This window comes from Sodiomyces alkalinus (genome assembly GCF_003711515.1).
Source record: "Sodiomyces alkalinus F11 unplaced genomic scaffold SODALscaffold_2, whole genome shotgun sequence".
In the NCBI taxonomy this organism is placed as follows: domain Eukaryota; kingdom Fungi; phylum Ascomycota; class Sordariomycetes; order Glomerellales; family Plectosphaerellaceae; genus Sodiomyces; species Sodiomyces alkalinus.
The window spans coordinates 6281750-6296412 of NW_021167080.1; the positions used below are offsets into that span (position 1 = coordinate 6281750).

A 14663-nucleotide genomic window follows, 5' to 3' on the forward strand; every position below is an offset into this window, starting at 1 on the left:
GACGACATGACGTTGCACCGTGGGATTTGATGCCATGCCTGTGTGCTTACTGGACGGGGCAGAGCGTGTTTGAAGCGCATGCCAGGGGTAATTGCTGTATCTTACCCCTACGGGAGAACGGCCTTTTCTTGAGTGCTTGGCTAGACTCGAACACGGGACATGCGAATTGGGACACGCCAAAAGACCCAAGTCCATCAGTCCGGTTTGTCCAAGATTTGATATAAAGAGGACGAAGGATCACAAATTCTCCATCGGGTTTCAGTTTCTGGCCCCGCAGTAGGAAAATATCTACATACCATGCAGCAGACAGCGCTGAGTGATCCGTACCTACGAAGTATTTTGGGGTGCTGTCCCGCCAAGAGGGAAAAGGCCCGGTTGCTCGGCCGAGGGAGATATATGGTTCGTTGGCTTTGTTATGAAATTAAAGAGCCTTTTGGTTGGGACAAAGAAGAAACAGGACATGCGAGCGAGGTCGTTTCATCATGCTTTGACCCTGTTTGGGACATGGCGCCGTTGCAGAATGCACCATTCGGTCTAGTCCGGGACAGGGGGGACGGTTGAAGGCTGGGATAGCCGTGGATGATGCCAGGGGTACGTTGTACTGACTGTCGTTTTCTCACCAAGACGAACAGGAAAGGAAAGAGAAAACTAAAGACGAATGTAACCGAAAAAGAAAAAAAAGAAAGAAAAAAGAAAGAAAAAAAGACCATGATTTCACTTGGTATCGACGGCTATGTATATACAAGTTCTGTGTTTCTTGCGATCATGAACTCGGGGGTCTTGTTTGAGTTTGGACTGCTCTTTTGAGAGCCGACTTCTTACTAATACGATGTACATAAAGGCAAGTAAGATACCTAGTTCGGAGTTTACAGGGTAAGACCTAATTATGTGTGTGAGGTGAGCAGAGAATACGACGTGCCTTTGCTGGAAAGGAGCACCTGCAGGACCAGTACGGGCGTTTTCTGGTTTCTCCCCAACCTTTCATCCCATGTCTGTCATCAAAGATGTTTTACTCGATCCTTCGAAACAATTTCAATGTCCAACAAAAGGGGTGCGATCTTGGCTCCCGGCTCGTGGGCTATCGCAACTCGTAACCTGGAAATCCGCACCAAACGGTTATAATGAAGGACTTTGCACTCGGTACCCGTTCTCTGGAAAGATTGGCAGCTTTTTATTAGGGACTACACGAAGTACACGTGTACGTACCGAGATGGATGATCGGCATCGAACATCAACCTACAGAGGTCTCGGGTGTGGTCCTGGCCAATGAATCGTTTATTAATGCGCCCGACGTCGGCCGCGCGCCTGTGGTTCGACAGCGGAGCGGCATCTCAATCGAAATAGGTGAATTAGTGGCTGTAAAACAGCGAGACAGAGAATGACTATTCCCTTTTTTTTTTTTCTTTTTTTTTTTTTTTTGCCGCCGTGTGCCTCACGCGTACAATGTACATTACACTCATCTGTAGGTAATTGCCTTATTGCTTGGTCAATTTACCTTAGATACGCACCACAACCTGTTTCCCCACGTCCTACTGCCAGCAGTTGAACTACCTAGGCACAATGACGAGGTGACATGAGAGATAAGCAATTCCCCTGATCAACGGAGATTCTGGACATGGGACGAATCTGTCAAGTTGCATCCAGGGGGACGGGACGAGAAGCGTTTCTCTGCTTCCATTTCCTTGGCTAGCTATCTGTCGTTGGTCTACATGTTCGCACGCCGTGCCATCAGCCCGTGATGTATATTTTTAGGTGCTGTATATACGAAGGTTTGTAATTACCTACCTAAGGTACATATAGGTACCTTACTAATTAGGTACTACGGTGTAATTACTTCGCAGTCGCGCTCGGACTACTTCGTGCAACGGTGCAGTTGATACTCGGCTGAGGGCCCCGTCGCTTCAGCAGCGCCTGAGAGTGCTTGGCTCGAAACGCCGTAGGCCTTGGCGTCCGCTCTGCAGCTCTACACTACATCCCCCTATTGGTCGAAATATCACCTGGTGGACCCACTGACCCAATTCCGTGACACGGGGAGCCGCATCACGACTTCAGATAATACACCTCCTTGTTCATAGCAGAAACCCCTTCCCTTCCCACGTCTTTTCACAAGTTCTTCCTCTCTTTACCACTCCGACTCAAGGTCTTGGGGTTTGGAGGGGCCAATGCGTTTCTGTGGTGTTCTTCTTCTTCTTGTATTTCGGCCCTTACACCATCTACAGCAGTCCTAGCATAAACCACATTGGTGTCTCTCTCTCACCCAGACCAATTCAGACTTCGAATGGAATGCCACTGATATCTCCCAGCTGTCTTGATACGACATGACGGATAACTAACAGAGATGGTCTTGGAAACCCGTCGTCTTTGACGTGCTGCATGCATCTCAACCTCCACTTCATCCACTTCCGCTTGTCCCATATGGCAATGCCGAGCCAAGAAGTCTTGTGCTCCTGGGGTGGCTTGATCCCCTTCCGGACCTAACGAATAGTAGCATGTGTATCTACGCATACAACGTACCTTATTACGGAAAATGCCCACCTACCTTATTTACCTTGTACCTCTCTCACCCACGAAACCTCTCTACCCATGTCCTTGCGCTTGTTACATCCCAACTTTCTTCAGACAGCGCTGCCGAGATGCCGCCCAACTTTGTCCGTCTTGCCCGTGTCAAACCCCCCCTTCGCTCCTTACAACGTACAGACCAAAGGTCCATTCCTCCCACCATGCCCTTCTCAGCCCTTCTCAGGCCACCCACCCACCCTTCCTCCAAGGGACCCTTGCCCTGTGTTTTGAGATCGTGGAGATCGACACCTCCTTGCCCTCATCTCCATCTTGGTGGGAGGGTCGCCACCTCCAAGTGATGTTCCATCTCTAACTATGGCTCTCAACTCCGACAGGGGGGGATGGTCCTCTCGAGACTATTTTTCAAATAACTCCCCCTTCGACCTCCCCATTCTGATCTCTCCTTTCTTCTATCATTCCATTCTTTTCACCCTTCTTTCACCTACCTTCTCTTTTCTTTCTTCTCTTCACGCTGGGAGTGTCTTTTTTCACGTCCGCCATTCATTTCTTTCTCTTTTTCCAAGGACTGCGTATCCTGAACGTCTGTGACCTTCCTTTCTCTTGTTGAATATTTTCGATTCTATACCCGGTCTGGCACCATCTTTTTTTTTTTTTTTGCGACTTTCTCTGCTGCTGTTTGAACGAGGCACCTAGTAGCTCACAAGAAAACCCATCGACTTCTTTTTCCCGAAAGCTTTCTGCGAGACGACAACGGTTCTGGTCCAGTCATCCGACATCCAGCCCTCTGCTTCTCCTCTTTCCTCGACGTCAACATGCATATTACGCACTTCGTAACAGCCTTGGCCGGCCTGTCCGCCGTTGCCGAAGCTGGCATTCTCAACCGACACTCTTCTCCGTATTCTCGCATGGTCGCCCGTCGGCAATTCGGCGGCGGCTTCAACGGCGGCAACCGTCGCTTTAGGGGCGGCGGCGGCGGTGGCTTCGGCGACAGTACGACCAACCTACGCGATTAAAATTTCGGGCACTTCGCTAATACAATGGCCAGACAATAACAACGACAACAATAATAACGACAGCAATAACGATGGAAACAATGGAGACAGTAAGTCGGCTCCAGACTCCAGACATTGCTTCTAGGCGTACTAGCTACTAACCACGTATAGATAACAATGATGGCAACAACAGTACGGCTTCCTGTAATGATGTTTATTTCTGATCCTTGTAGCTGACATGGAAGTCTAGATGACGGGAACAACGACAACGACAACAACAACGGTGACAACAACAACAGTGACAACAGTGAGTGGCACACGATCACTGATTTTCCGCTATGTACCCTGGCTAACCATAAGTTCAGACAACAATGATGGGGGTAACAACGACGGTGGAAACAACGGCAACGACGGCGGAGTAAACACCTGTCTCGTTCCTGAACTCATCCAGCAGGGCTCCAACCAGCCGGGTCAGCCAGGTGAAGGTGGCGTCGAATCCGCCGTGTAAGAAATCCCGTTGCAGCTTACTAGGCGGCAGAGCGTCCTGGCTAACGTATGTCTTGTTAAACAGAGATGCCGCCAACTTCATCAACTTCTGCCAGGGCCAGGAACTCACCAACGGCGAGCAGAAGACCGGCGGTTCCTGCAACGGTATTCCCATGGGCCGCATTCCCGCGCAAAACCGGATGGTCTCCAGCATCCTGGTCAACCCGTCCCACGACGACAGCATCGAGCCGAACGTCGACTTCGACATTCAGGTCCGCGTCGCCAACTTCGCCCCTGGCGCCTTCACTGACGCTCAGACCACGTACTACTCTTCTCCCCAGGACCTCGATGGCGCGGGCCGCATCATTGGGCACACCCATGTCACCGTGCAGGACCTTGGCGGCTCTCTTACCCCCGATCAGCCCCTCGATGCCTCCACCTTCGTCTTCTTCAAGGGTATCAATGACCAGGGCGACGGCAACGGTCTGCTGTCTGCTACCGTGACCGGTGGTCTGCCTCCCGGCAACTACCGTGTCTGCACTATGTTCGCCGCTGCCAACCATCAGCCTGTTATTATGCCTGTCGCTCAGCGTGGTGCCCAGGACGACTGTGAGTTTCTCGGCCTTTTTGATCCAATTCTCTCTCCCTGCCGCCCTTCCCTCTAGGTTACTAACACAAGAAATAGGCAATAAGTTTACTGTTGGCCAAGGCAATAACAATGGTGGTGGTAACAACAACAACAACGACGGTGGTAACAACAACAACAACGGTGGTGATAACAACAACGACGGTGGTAACAACAACAACGACGGCGGTGATGACAACAACGACGATGGTGATGACAACGACGGTGGTGACAACAACAACGGCGGTGATGACAACAACGGCGGCGGTGATGATACCAACGGCGTTGATGACAACAACGATGGTGGTGATGATACCAACGGCGGTGGTGACAACAACGACGGTGGTGATAATACCAACGGCGGTGGTGACAACAACGACGGTGACAACAACAACGGTGGCGGCTTCCCCAACTTTGGCGGCGGCGGCGGCCGTTTCAACGGTGGTAACAACAATAACAGCAACGGCGGCGGCAACAACAATAGCGGAGGTGGCGGCTCCGGCGGCGCCTCGGCCGCCAACGCCATTGCCGGCATCGCCGCTCCTGAGATCACCCAGTCCGGCAACGGGGACCGGCCCTTCCAAGTCAACGGCAACACCTTCACGGACCAGCAGACGGCGGCAGTGCGCGCTTGCGACATCCAAAGCAACTTGTGCAGCGACGCCGTGAACGGGGGCCAGGCCCCCGGCTCCACGCTGCAAAGCTGCCGGGACCAGATTCCAGCTTGCGTAGCTGAGTTGTCATAGGCCTCTGTCTGGAGAGTCAACTGGCAATGATGGCCACTGGCGGATCGTCGTTCGGCTTCCGTTGCCAGTCGTTCTACGTTGAGGGGTTTCTACACACACACACACACACACACACACACACACACACAGGGGTTTGTTGTGCTAGGTTGTGAAGAACCAGCAAAATATCATTGTTATATCTTCTAATTGTTTTTCCTAGGGTTAATTTTTTTTTTGTTGTTGTAGTTTCCTGTTGATGTGTTTGTACACTCTTAGAGAGGAGGAGGGGTTTGTTTATGACCTCCTATGGGGGCTGGAATTATGCAGCTTGAAGGTATGAAGGCGGAATGAAAAGACACATCCCAGCAAAACCTCAATCTCCCATTTTTCGCGTGACATGTGTGGTGATGGCATTGATTTCGAAATTCCGTATGTAAACTATGAAACGAGAGCTGTTCGGCACTTCACTGCCCCGAGTTGCATCCGGACAGGCCGTTTTCGAGCATCAGGTGACTCTTTTCTTCTTTCTTTCTTTCTGAAACGGCATTATCTTGTGACGAAAGACTGGTTTCAGCCGTGTTCCCTGAGGGCATATATGAACGGGGAGTTAGATACTACGTTGTATCAAAGGTCGACCCCATGATACGGGGATCTTTGCTTCATGATACCTAGTGTACATCATTGCCCTCGTGGAGGTCGAGGTTCTTCACGGATTGGGTACCCGCTAGCCACCGGATACCGTTGAGAATGCGCACACTAACCACCTCATTGATTACCTGTTTACTCGATGAAGACTTTGATGCTCTGGATCAGTTTGGCTTGTGATGGATAAGGAATAGACGTCTTACCTAAGCGACATGCTTCGGTTGAGAGAGGTGGCGCTCCTGATTAGATAAGCTCTGACACATCGTACGGGGCGGAACGAAACGTTCCTCGTTCTGCGCAGCAGTTCCTCCGCAACTGACGCGAGATTCTGAGGGAGAATTCACTCTTATTATGGTCTGCCGTAAGAAGCAGAAACGACCGAGTACTCGAATGGAGACAGAAACAACAGAAAAAATAAACATTACACGATCACTACGGAGTAACGGTGGGCGGTGTGATGTGAGGTCCATAATAATTAATGTTGGCAATGGGTGGAGTTAGACGGCCATTATTCCATTCAACTTCTCCAGAAACGAAACAAACATGCATCTCCATCGCGTGTCGACACATACGTGGTTGGAAAGAAGGTTAAGAGAGGATGAGTTCCACGTTACTGAATTCCAGCCGGAAGCGGGGAAAGTCGGGCGCTATTTGCAATACATACACACACCTATGCGGTCCGCTGACGACAAGTCAGTCCTCTAATCGAGAGTTCACCGGTGCACTAAGTCGTCGTGGCGGACAACGGGCCGGTTGGCACCAGAGAGCTACAAACCCCGATTCGTCGATTACTGAGTAGTGACACTAGTGTAGACAACGTCGCGTCTAGAACCAGTGCGAGAGGCGGAGGCATGACGACACGCAAGACAACGGTTGCGCTGGCGAGACTACGCGTGTAGAGAGCGAGACTAGAGAGCGAGATATGTGGTCCGGCTTGCTAGCAGATGTTTGATCCGAATGTTCCGAAACGAAAAGGCATTTTATTGACGAAGCCGATTCTTTGGGCCTTATTAGAAAACTGCCAATTTTGACGTTTTCTTTTCTTATTAAAAATCTTGTCGTTGCATAGCGTTGGATAGCTCCAGACAGCTCTTCACAATCTCGAGGCCAAGTGTTCTGAGATGCGCAAGACAACGCTCCCCTACCCTCCTTGGCATCATTCTCAATTTGTCATTGGACAATGCCACGCGGGTTACGTGGCTCAGCCTCTGAATCGCTGGGCCCAGAATGCAGATCGCGGTTTCCGATACAACACATTGGATGAACCAATTAGAGCCCTCCCATTCCTTTGTTCAGCTGAGAAGCTGAGAACGAAGCTGGTGAATGTACAGAGCAGCTGTCGCTTTCTCTTGAATATACCTAAAGATATGAACGAGCAGAGGAGAGGGTCTTGGAATTGACTCGCGAGACGATGCCCCGGCTTGATTCTTTGGAGCATGACAATGATAAATCCAGCGTAAAAAAGAAAAAAGAAAAAAGAAAAAAGAAGAAAAAAAGGAAGAAAAAAAAAAAGAAACACCAGAAGGTCGACTGCACAAAAGAGGAGCCAGCCTGGAAGTGGATATTACCATCCTTTTGCCTTTGCCCAGACAATGGAATTGCGGATACCAAACACCAAGCATCTTAGTCTTTGAAGATCTGGTGTCGCTTCAGACTCAGACTCAGCATCAGCACAGTAAGCAACATACATGTGAGGGGACCCTAAGATGAAGCCAGTCATCCTATAAGCCAGTGAGGTATTCTGTATTATTCTGTACTATTCTGTAGCGAAAGGCGAAAGAATGAACCCATGGTCCTCTCATGAAGCTGCACCGCCGCCTGTGGACGTAGAATAAATGTCTGAGAAGTTTACTTCATGTACACGTGTAGAACCCGAGTCGATGAAGACATGGTTGGATCACTCCCCCTTTTCATCTCTCCACCCATGATGCTCCGCCCCTCCATAAACCAATGCTAGCTAGCCGGGGTCTTGGCCCTTGCGAGCGTTTGTATGTGTAGGTAATCGAATCGACTCGCATGCCGAACTGGGAGCTTTGCAGCTTTGCACCCGAGTGTTAGTCGCGGAGATGGGTAGGCAGGGGTGCTTGAACTCATCTTTTTCCCGCTCCCCCCGGTATGGAGTCGTTCTTCGTTGGTTAAACCTACGACCAACACCTCCAACGGACTCTTGAGGTGCTTCCTCATCTGGACCCCTTTCTCTTCTCTTCCTTCTTTTTTTCATCTTTTTTGTTTCAGGCTCTGTTCTAGGCCTGGGTACTGCCGATTCTTTCCTCTGTTCTATTTTTCTTTTCCTTCCCTTTCTGTGTGTTCTTCTTGTACTCTTCGTTTGTATTAAAACGCTCCGGCTGGAGCCGAGGACAGCTGCATCACCAGCTGCGCTCACACATCCGCAGCGATGGCCGCCCTACGCGTGGCCCTGTATTCTACTTGCCTCGCGGCCTATGCTTCTTCTGTTCTCTCTCTCCCCCGAGACACCACAACAGGTCCCAGCGCCAAGCACGCGCCTGTGACACTCCCCTTGTACCAAGACATTCGAATCGATAGCATAGACAAGTTGAGAAGGAAAAGGCAGAATGAGAATGACGACACCACCGCCCGGATCATCAATGTCACCTCCACGAGCTACTTGATCGAACGTACGGCCCTGATCCCCATCTCCTTGCGACCCCCGCTAGCACTTATAGAAGAGAGAAGAAAAAAAAAGAGTCGGGAGCTGACCGTTGGTGCAAATTCCACAGTGGCGATCGGAACCCCCGGCCAAGACTTGAGGGTCGCCCTCGACACAGGATCATCCGAGCTCTGGGTGAACCCCAACTGCCAGAACGCCGGCAGCCCATCGCAGGAGCGCATCTGCGAAACCCATGGCCATTACCGACCCGCCGATTCGGATACCGCCCGCGTGTCCCAGACGAGGAGTACCATCTCCTACGGCAAAGGACAAGTTGCGCTCCAATACGTTGCCGATAACATTGCGGTACCCGGCACCGGTAAGCGCGTTGATTTCCGCCGATGGGTAGAGGAGGAGTGGAGTGGAGTGGAAAGGGAAAAAAAAAAAGAGGGGGGGCCCGAGGAACCCGAGGATCGGAGACTGACGGCTGGCTGCATAGATATCACGATTTCGGATGTTATTTTCGGGTATGCCACCAACAGCAGGCAACTGAGCACGGGGATCATGGGCCTCAGTTTCGGAAACGGCACGAACATGGCGTACCCGAGCGTCCTGGACGAGATGGTGGCACAAGACATCATCGAAACCCACGCGTTTGGCGTGGCGCTGGGTACCAAGGACGAACCCACCGGCACCGGTGTCATTTCCTTCGGCGGCGTCGATACCCAGAAGTTCAGCGGTGACCTGCATACCATGCCTGTGTTGGGCCCTCAACACGGCGAGCGACTTTGGCGGTGAGTCGTCCATTCTTTCCCATCCGGGAAAAAGAAAAAAAAAAGGAAGAAAAAGGACAAAAAAAGGAAGGGGGGGCGTGACAGTCCTTTTCGGTAATTGGCAGACGTCATCTGACTTGTGTTCCCTCCGCGCAGATACTGGGTCCAGCTCGAATCAATGGGCCTCACAATATCCGGCGGCGGCGGCACCGAGTTGTACGACGGCTCGAGCTTCCCCGTCTTCTTCGATACCGGCGCCACCCTCAGCTACCTGCCCCGCCCAGTGGTGCAAGCCCTCGCCGAGGACCTGGGCGGCCAGCTCGACCCGGACGTCGACTTGTACGTGGTGCCCTGCGGCCAGGAGGGCACCGTGGACTTCACCTTCGCCGGCTACACCATCAAGGTGCCCCTGGAGGAGTTCATCTGGACGGTGGGCCAGGACACGTGCATCCTCGGCGCCGACGCCGAGGAGAGTCAGAACTACCTCCTGGGCGATTCGTTCCTCCGGTCCGTGTACACCGTTTTCGACATGGAGACGCCGGCGCTCCACTTTGCCCCGTATGTCAACTGCGGCTCGAATGTGCGGATGATCCCGCCTGGTCTCAACGCGACGACCGAGTTTACGGGTGAATGTAGCAGCAGTGACTCGGGCTCTGGTGGTGATGGTGACAACGGCAACGGCAGCGGCAGCGGTGGAGGAAGCACAGGAGGGGGTGGTGGCGATGGCGATGGCGGTAGCGGTGATGGCGGTGGTGGTGATGGCGATGGTGATGGCGATGGTGATGGTGATGGTGATGGTGATGGCGGTGTTGGTGGTGATGGTGATGGCGGGGGTGGCGGTAGCTCAGGCGGCCCCGGCGGCTCAGGCTCTGGGGGTGACGGGGGCGGCGATGGAGGTGGTGATGGGGGCAGTGGAGGTGACGGAGGTAGCCCCGGATCCGGTAATGGAGACGGCAACGGCGGTGACGGTGATGGCGACAGTGCAGCTGGCCATCTAACACCCATGCGAAGTCTCTGGGCCGTTGTTGCAGGCTCGATGGCGGCGTATCAGGCTATGATGCTCCTATAGGCCCATTAGAGATGATGGCATGGGAGCAGCCCCTTTGGTATATCCCCGTTTGACGGTTGTGGGCACAAGATCTAGGCATCTTGTCGGTCGGATTTATTGGTTTCTGGTTCACTATCGGCGTCTTTGGCCATGGAGGAAAGAACGGGAACCCCGCGAAATGGAAGACATATGGGTTTAAAATGGGCTCTGGACGGTTGACAGGATATAGACCGGGCCCGGGCCAAACACGGTCAGTCGACGACGTGCCCATCACATACAACGTACGGGCGGCCCATCCTTAATGTATTGTATATAGATGATATGACATTCGCTTGGTGTCCACTTTGACCATAGGATCCAGCGGTATAACTAGGGATGCAGGAATCCTTTCACTCTGGGATGAGGTAAGATGTTGTTGTAGGACGGACTCAACTCTATATTGTCGGGATACGAGAGATAAATGGTGGATTTTGTGGAAGTTCTTATTCCGCTCCGGTGAGCGACTTCAAACTCCAATATCCTAGAAAGGACAAGGCATCTACAGAGTATAATGTGAAGAGAATTGAAGTGAAATGCTGGTACGCTTGCTGGTTTATATTAATTGAATTTGAGTAGGTCACGGCTCACTTGATTCCTGAATGACACAAACAGTAGGCCTCGATCCGACTTGATCCAACAGTCCTTCAGATGTCTGTCAGACGGTCGAGCCATTCCCCTGGAATGTACTATGAAGTCTGTATGTGCGAATGAAATATATATGTATATGCTGCCCAAACGACGCCCACCCCATCGTAAAGTCTACGAAGTCGAGTCGGCCATCGTTATCGCAGCCACTTCGCTATTTTGTCCCCTGGGAGCCATAATCGTCCGTCCCTCATCGTAATTTACGAGCTTCGCAGAGGGCTACAGAAAGTCAGTTCAGAAGATCATCATGAATCACAGGCTTCGGCGACAGGACGAGGGAGGGAAAAAAAAACATAGAAAAGCGTATGCGGAAAGGGAGGCAAAAGGGAAAACTCACGCGCAGCCTCGAGGAGTAACAACACCGAAGAAACAATCTCCACCCGTCTTTTCAACGACCTGATCCTGGGTGACGGGAGTGATGACCACCCCTGCGGACACCAACGGGGCCATGCCGAGGGTGAGAGTGAGGGTGGCGAAGACGGACGTGATAGAGACGCGCATTCTTTCGGTTTCCGAGGCAGGTGAATCGGTTGGTGTCTTGGTGTTGCCAGTTGGCTGTTGGGACTAGGTTTCTCTCCGGATTAACTCCTGGAGTTGTACGATCGATGCTGGAGATGGTGGATGGATGGATGGATGGATGGATGGTGAGAGGGCAGTAGGTCTCTGTGCCTTGGTTCGCGACGATGAGCAGACGCAATATCGACCCGGAACAGACAGTTATCGGCTGATGTGCGTAAATATATAGGGCGAGACGGACGAAGATTCGAATATTGAACTCAGTCCAGCTGACACAAAAGAAGCGAAGGGCTTTCGAGGTGAAGATTCAGAAATGAGTCGATATAATTAAAATGAACCAGTCGTCCGTATTGCGCGAAAAGAACAGTCGAAAGGCTACCAGAACTACTAGAAGAAAAAAAGAAGAAGAAAAAAAAAAGGAAAAAAAAAAACCTGGGGAGGAAACAGAGAAAAAGAGGTCAGTATTGGCAGGAGGTTAGGGAGGGGCGTGGTCCATATTTCGTTACAGTCTCATACCGCCGTCGCTTAGACGCACAGGGGGACCCGCCCAAGATGTGATGGTGATGTACGGAACACACGATGGTTGGTTTGAAGGTCTGCGTCTCTGGCTTGTCTCGCCTGGCCCCTCCCTCCTCCGTGTGGACTAAATAAGTACCTTTTCCAGCTTGAAAGCTACGACAGATACTTGAGGACCTGAAACAAGGAGGGGGACCCTGCCAATGGAAGACCAGTGGGCGGCTACGGCCATTTGACCAGTCTCCGCAGTTGGGTTGGCACAGCCACATAATCCCACGGGGTGAGGATCTCAGCCACACATACTCGCCTCACTAGATGAGCTACGTGATCCACTCTCGCGCAACCTCATGCTCAATGGCAATCGCAGATTGGTAATTACGTTGTACGTGCCTCTTCAATCCAGTTGCCGCAGCGTCCAGTTCTGAAGTTCAGCGCGAATCCGTCATCACTGCTGTTTACCTGTCTGCCATTCGTCGCTTCCGAAGAGCCATTCTATTCCGATTCCCCAGACACAGACAGTGTTCAAAGATGGCGAGCAAGAGGGATATGCGCCGGCCGGACCTCAGTATGCCTTGTCCCCTTCCTCGCAGCTCGTGCCGCGAATTTCTTTGCCTCTTAACTGACATATCGTGCCGCTGCAGTCATCCCATATGTGGAGCCGAAGCCGAAGGAGACCCCCGAGTTCTCGTCGACCATTTCCAGCACCCTTCCCATGGCCGTCATGCTCACTCGTAACCGATTCATTGGATGGTGCGCTCTCTCTCTCTCTCTCTCTCGTGACGTTTCGTCGAACATCCTGCACCACAACATGCGAATAAGAAGCTTATGCGGAGTGTTTGTGTAGGGCATCGGTCGTCTACAGCATCCAGACATGGCTGGGCGAGAGCGAGGAACAGAAGAAGACGGGCAGCACACCCGGAATCTTCAATGTCTCCATGTCTTGTATGCTTCAACCTTCAACCATGACGCCCCTATCCGCTTTGAGATGGGTTTCTCTGGTCTATTTCCCGCCGACACTAACTTTGGTCTTGCGACAGTCCTCGCGCTTTTAGTCACCTACATCCCTCTGTTTTTCCCAGGCAAGCCCAACCTCGGCGCCACAGGCACTGGTCCCGCCGCCGCTGTTCCTCCTTCGTAATAGACCGGATATGATATACACGGGATTATGGCTTGTGAACTTCTTCAAGTGGCAGACGGCGGCGTTTCGCTGGCAGCCAGGATTTCGAGAATAGGCGACACGAGCGGCCGTTGATATGGGTACGGTCAATCATATCCTAGCGGAAGTGGAGTACGCGAGGTTCGCCGTCTATCTGGCCCAGTTTTGGCCTTCTAATATGTGTCTCGCAACTGTATAACATTTACTTTATTGGATACCATCAACCTACTATCAAATCTTTGTGGTCATGTTTAGTGGGTGCAATGCCCGGTGCATTTCTCCTACTACCTCGCCTGCCTCCATTGCTCCTATAATCGCAAGGATTACCAGATGACCGATAGGTTGATCCATTGCCGGGCCGCGCCTCTCTCGGCGAATAAATAACGAACAGAAGGAGCCCGTGGGTAAAGGAGGAAGGTCCACCACTACCACGACTGATTGGTGACTGCAGTGAGATGCAACGACGCCTACACGGTCGAATCGCTGCTTTGTACAGTGATTTTGAAGTTGGAGGAACAGGAAAGGCACAGGGGAGGCACGAACTGGCGGTGGATATCGAGACAACACAACGAACGCATCGTTTCGTTCTCATTTCGTGCCGAGACCGATGTCAGCCGGTACAGGCATAGGTGTTGCCATGTCAGGGCAGAGCACACAGAATGGGAGGTAAATGTGCTGGTGGTCCGCTAGCGAGACGACAGGAGGACAGAAATACACGTTCTGTCGCACCCAGATCCGTCCCGCTGATTGAGTCTGGAGCTGGAAGCAAGGCACGTCTGGGTCTGTTGTAGCATCGCACCGTAGGCTTATGGGCTACTCGTATGCGAATTCGCGTTGTCGTTGAGGAAGTGACGTCGGCAGGCAGCAATACGGGGACGGCGACGGCAGCGGCAACTTCGGAGAATGCAAGCAGGACATCACTGTTGGGTAAGGTGGACGGACGGTGGCTACGGCGACGGTCATAGAGCGGAACAGGCGGCGAAATGGCGACTTGAAATCCCGCCCCCCGTGTCTACCTTGGGTATTCATCCATGTGACATGAGTACATGGGCCTTTTCACCCTCTTAGGGTTATCCATATCATATATGACGGATGTATCCGTTAAGACAGGCCGTTTGGGAAAGGGAGCGGCCTCGAAGAAGCCATCCGTCTTGACACGACGGCCCAAGGACGAGCGTTGTTTTGGTGGTATGGTGGCCAGAGAGGAAGGAAAGGCAACCGTCTAGGATTCGTGAGATAAGAGTTGCCTTCGAGTTGTGGAATCAAAATCCCACATGGGGCCAAGGGGATGCGCCTAAACATCGCAGGCTCGGCGAATCACAGCATCAAACGGTTCATTGCAAATTCCTTGACCAGAAACACCCCCCCC

At 52.1% G+C, this 14663-nt stretch overlaps 5 protein-coding genes across 5 annotated transcripts; 3 read left to right on the forward strand and 2 right to left on the reverse strand.

The window, feature by feature from the left end:
* Nucleotides 1-3332: 3332 nt before the first annotated feature.
* Nucleotides 3333-5369, forward strand: SODALDRAFT_322799 (hypothetical protein; the record flags this gene model as incomplete). Its single annotated transcript, XM_028609753.1, has 7 exons — nt 3333-3510; nt 3566-3622; nt 3684-3704; nt 3763-3819; nt 3878-4016; nt 4051-4607; nt 4684-5369. The coding sequence occupies 7 exons, from the start codon at nt 3333-3335 to the stop codon at nt 5367-5369; spliced, it is 1695 nt and encodes a 564-aa protein (XP_028469527.1).
* Nucleotides 5370-8072: 2703 nt separating this feature from the next.
* SODALDRAFT_308713 (candidapepsin-1) lies at nt 8073-10443 on the forward strand (the record flags this gene model as incomplete). Its single annotated transcript, XM_028609088.1, has 5 exons — nt 8073-8629; nt 8732-8980; nt 9101-9395; nt 9531-10033; nt 10325-10443. Exons 1-5 carry the CDS (start codon nt 8389-8391, stop codon nt 10441-10443), a joined length of 1407 nt encoding a protein of 468 aa, XP_028469528.1. The 5' UTR covers nt 8073-8388.
* A 565-nt stretch (nt 10444-11008) lies between these two features.
* On the reverse strand, nt 11009-12096 carry SODALDRAFT_377380 (hypothetical protein). Its single transcript, XM_028614903.1, has 2 exons — nt 11444-12096; nt 11009-11325 (listed from the first exon to the last, which is right to left on the reverse strand). The coding sequence occupies exons 1-2, from the start codon at nt 11605-11607 to the stop codon at nt 11307-11309; spliced, it is 183 nt and encodes a 60-aa protein (XP_028469529.1). The 5' UTR covers nt 11608-12096; the 3' UTR covers nt 11009-11306.
* A 570-nt stretch (nt 12097-12666) lies between these two features.
* Nucleotides 12667-13276, forward strand: SODALDRAFT_322801 (hypothetical protein; the record flags this gene model as incomplete). The annotated part of the gene is made up of 4 exons (XM_028609754.1): nt 12667-12703; nt 12780-12888; nt 12983-13080; nt 13176-13276. The coding sequence occupies 4 exons, from the start codon at nt 12667-12669 to the stop codon at nt 13274-13276; spliced, it is 345 nt and encodes a 114-aa protein (XP_028469530.1).
* A 34-nt stretch (nt 13277-13310) lies between these two features.
* Nucleotides 13311-13997, reverse strand: SODALDRAFT_127805 (hypothetical protein). The gene has a single exon (XM_028606676.1). The coding sequence runs from the start codon at nt 13884-13886 to the stop codon at nt 13515-13517; it is 372 nt and encodes a 123-aa protein (XP_028469531.1). The 5' UTR covers nt 13887-13997; the 3' UTR covers nt 13311-13514.
* Nucleotides 13998-14663: the final 666 nt, after the last annotated feature.

Excerpts from the sequence above, each read along its gene's own strand:
- SODALDRAFT_377380 (XM_028614903.1), bottom strand. The coding sequence starts at position 11,607 with ATGCGCGTCTCTATCACGTCCGTCTTCGCCACCCTCACTCTCACCCTC.
- SODALDRAFT_127805 (XM_028606676.1), bottom strand. The coding sequence starts at position 13,886 with ATGAGAACGAAACGATGCGTTCGTTGTGTTGTCTCGATATCCACCGCC.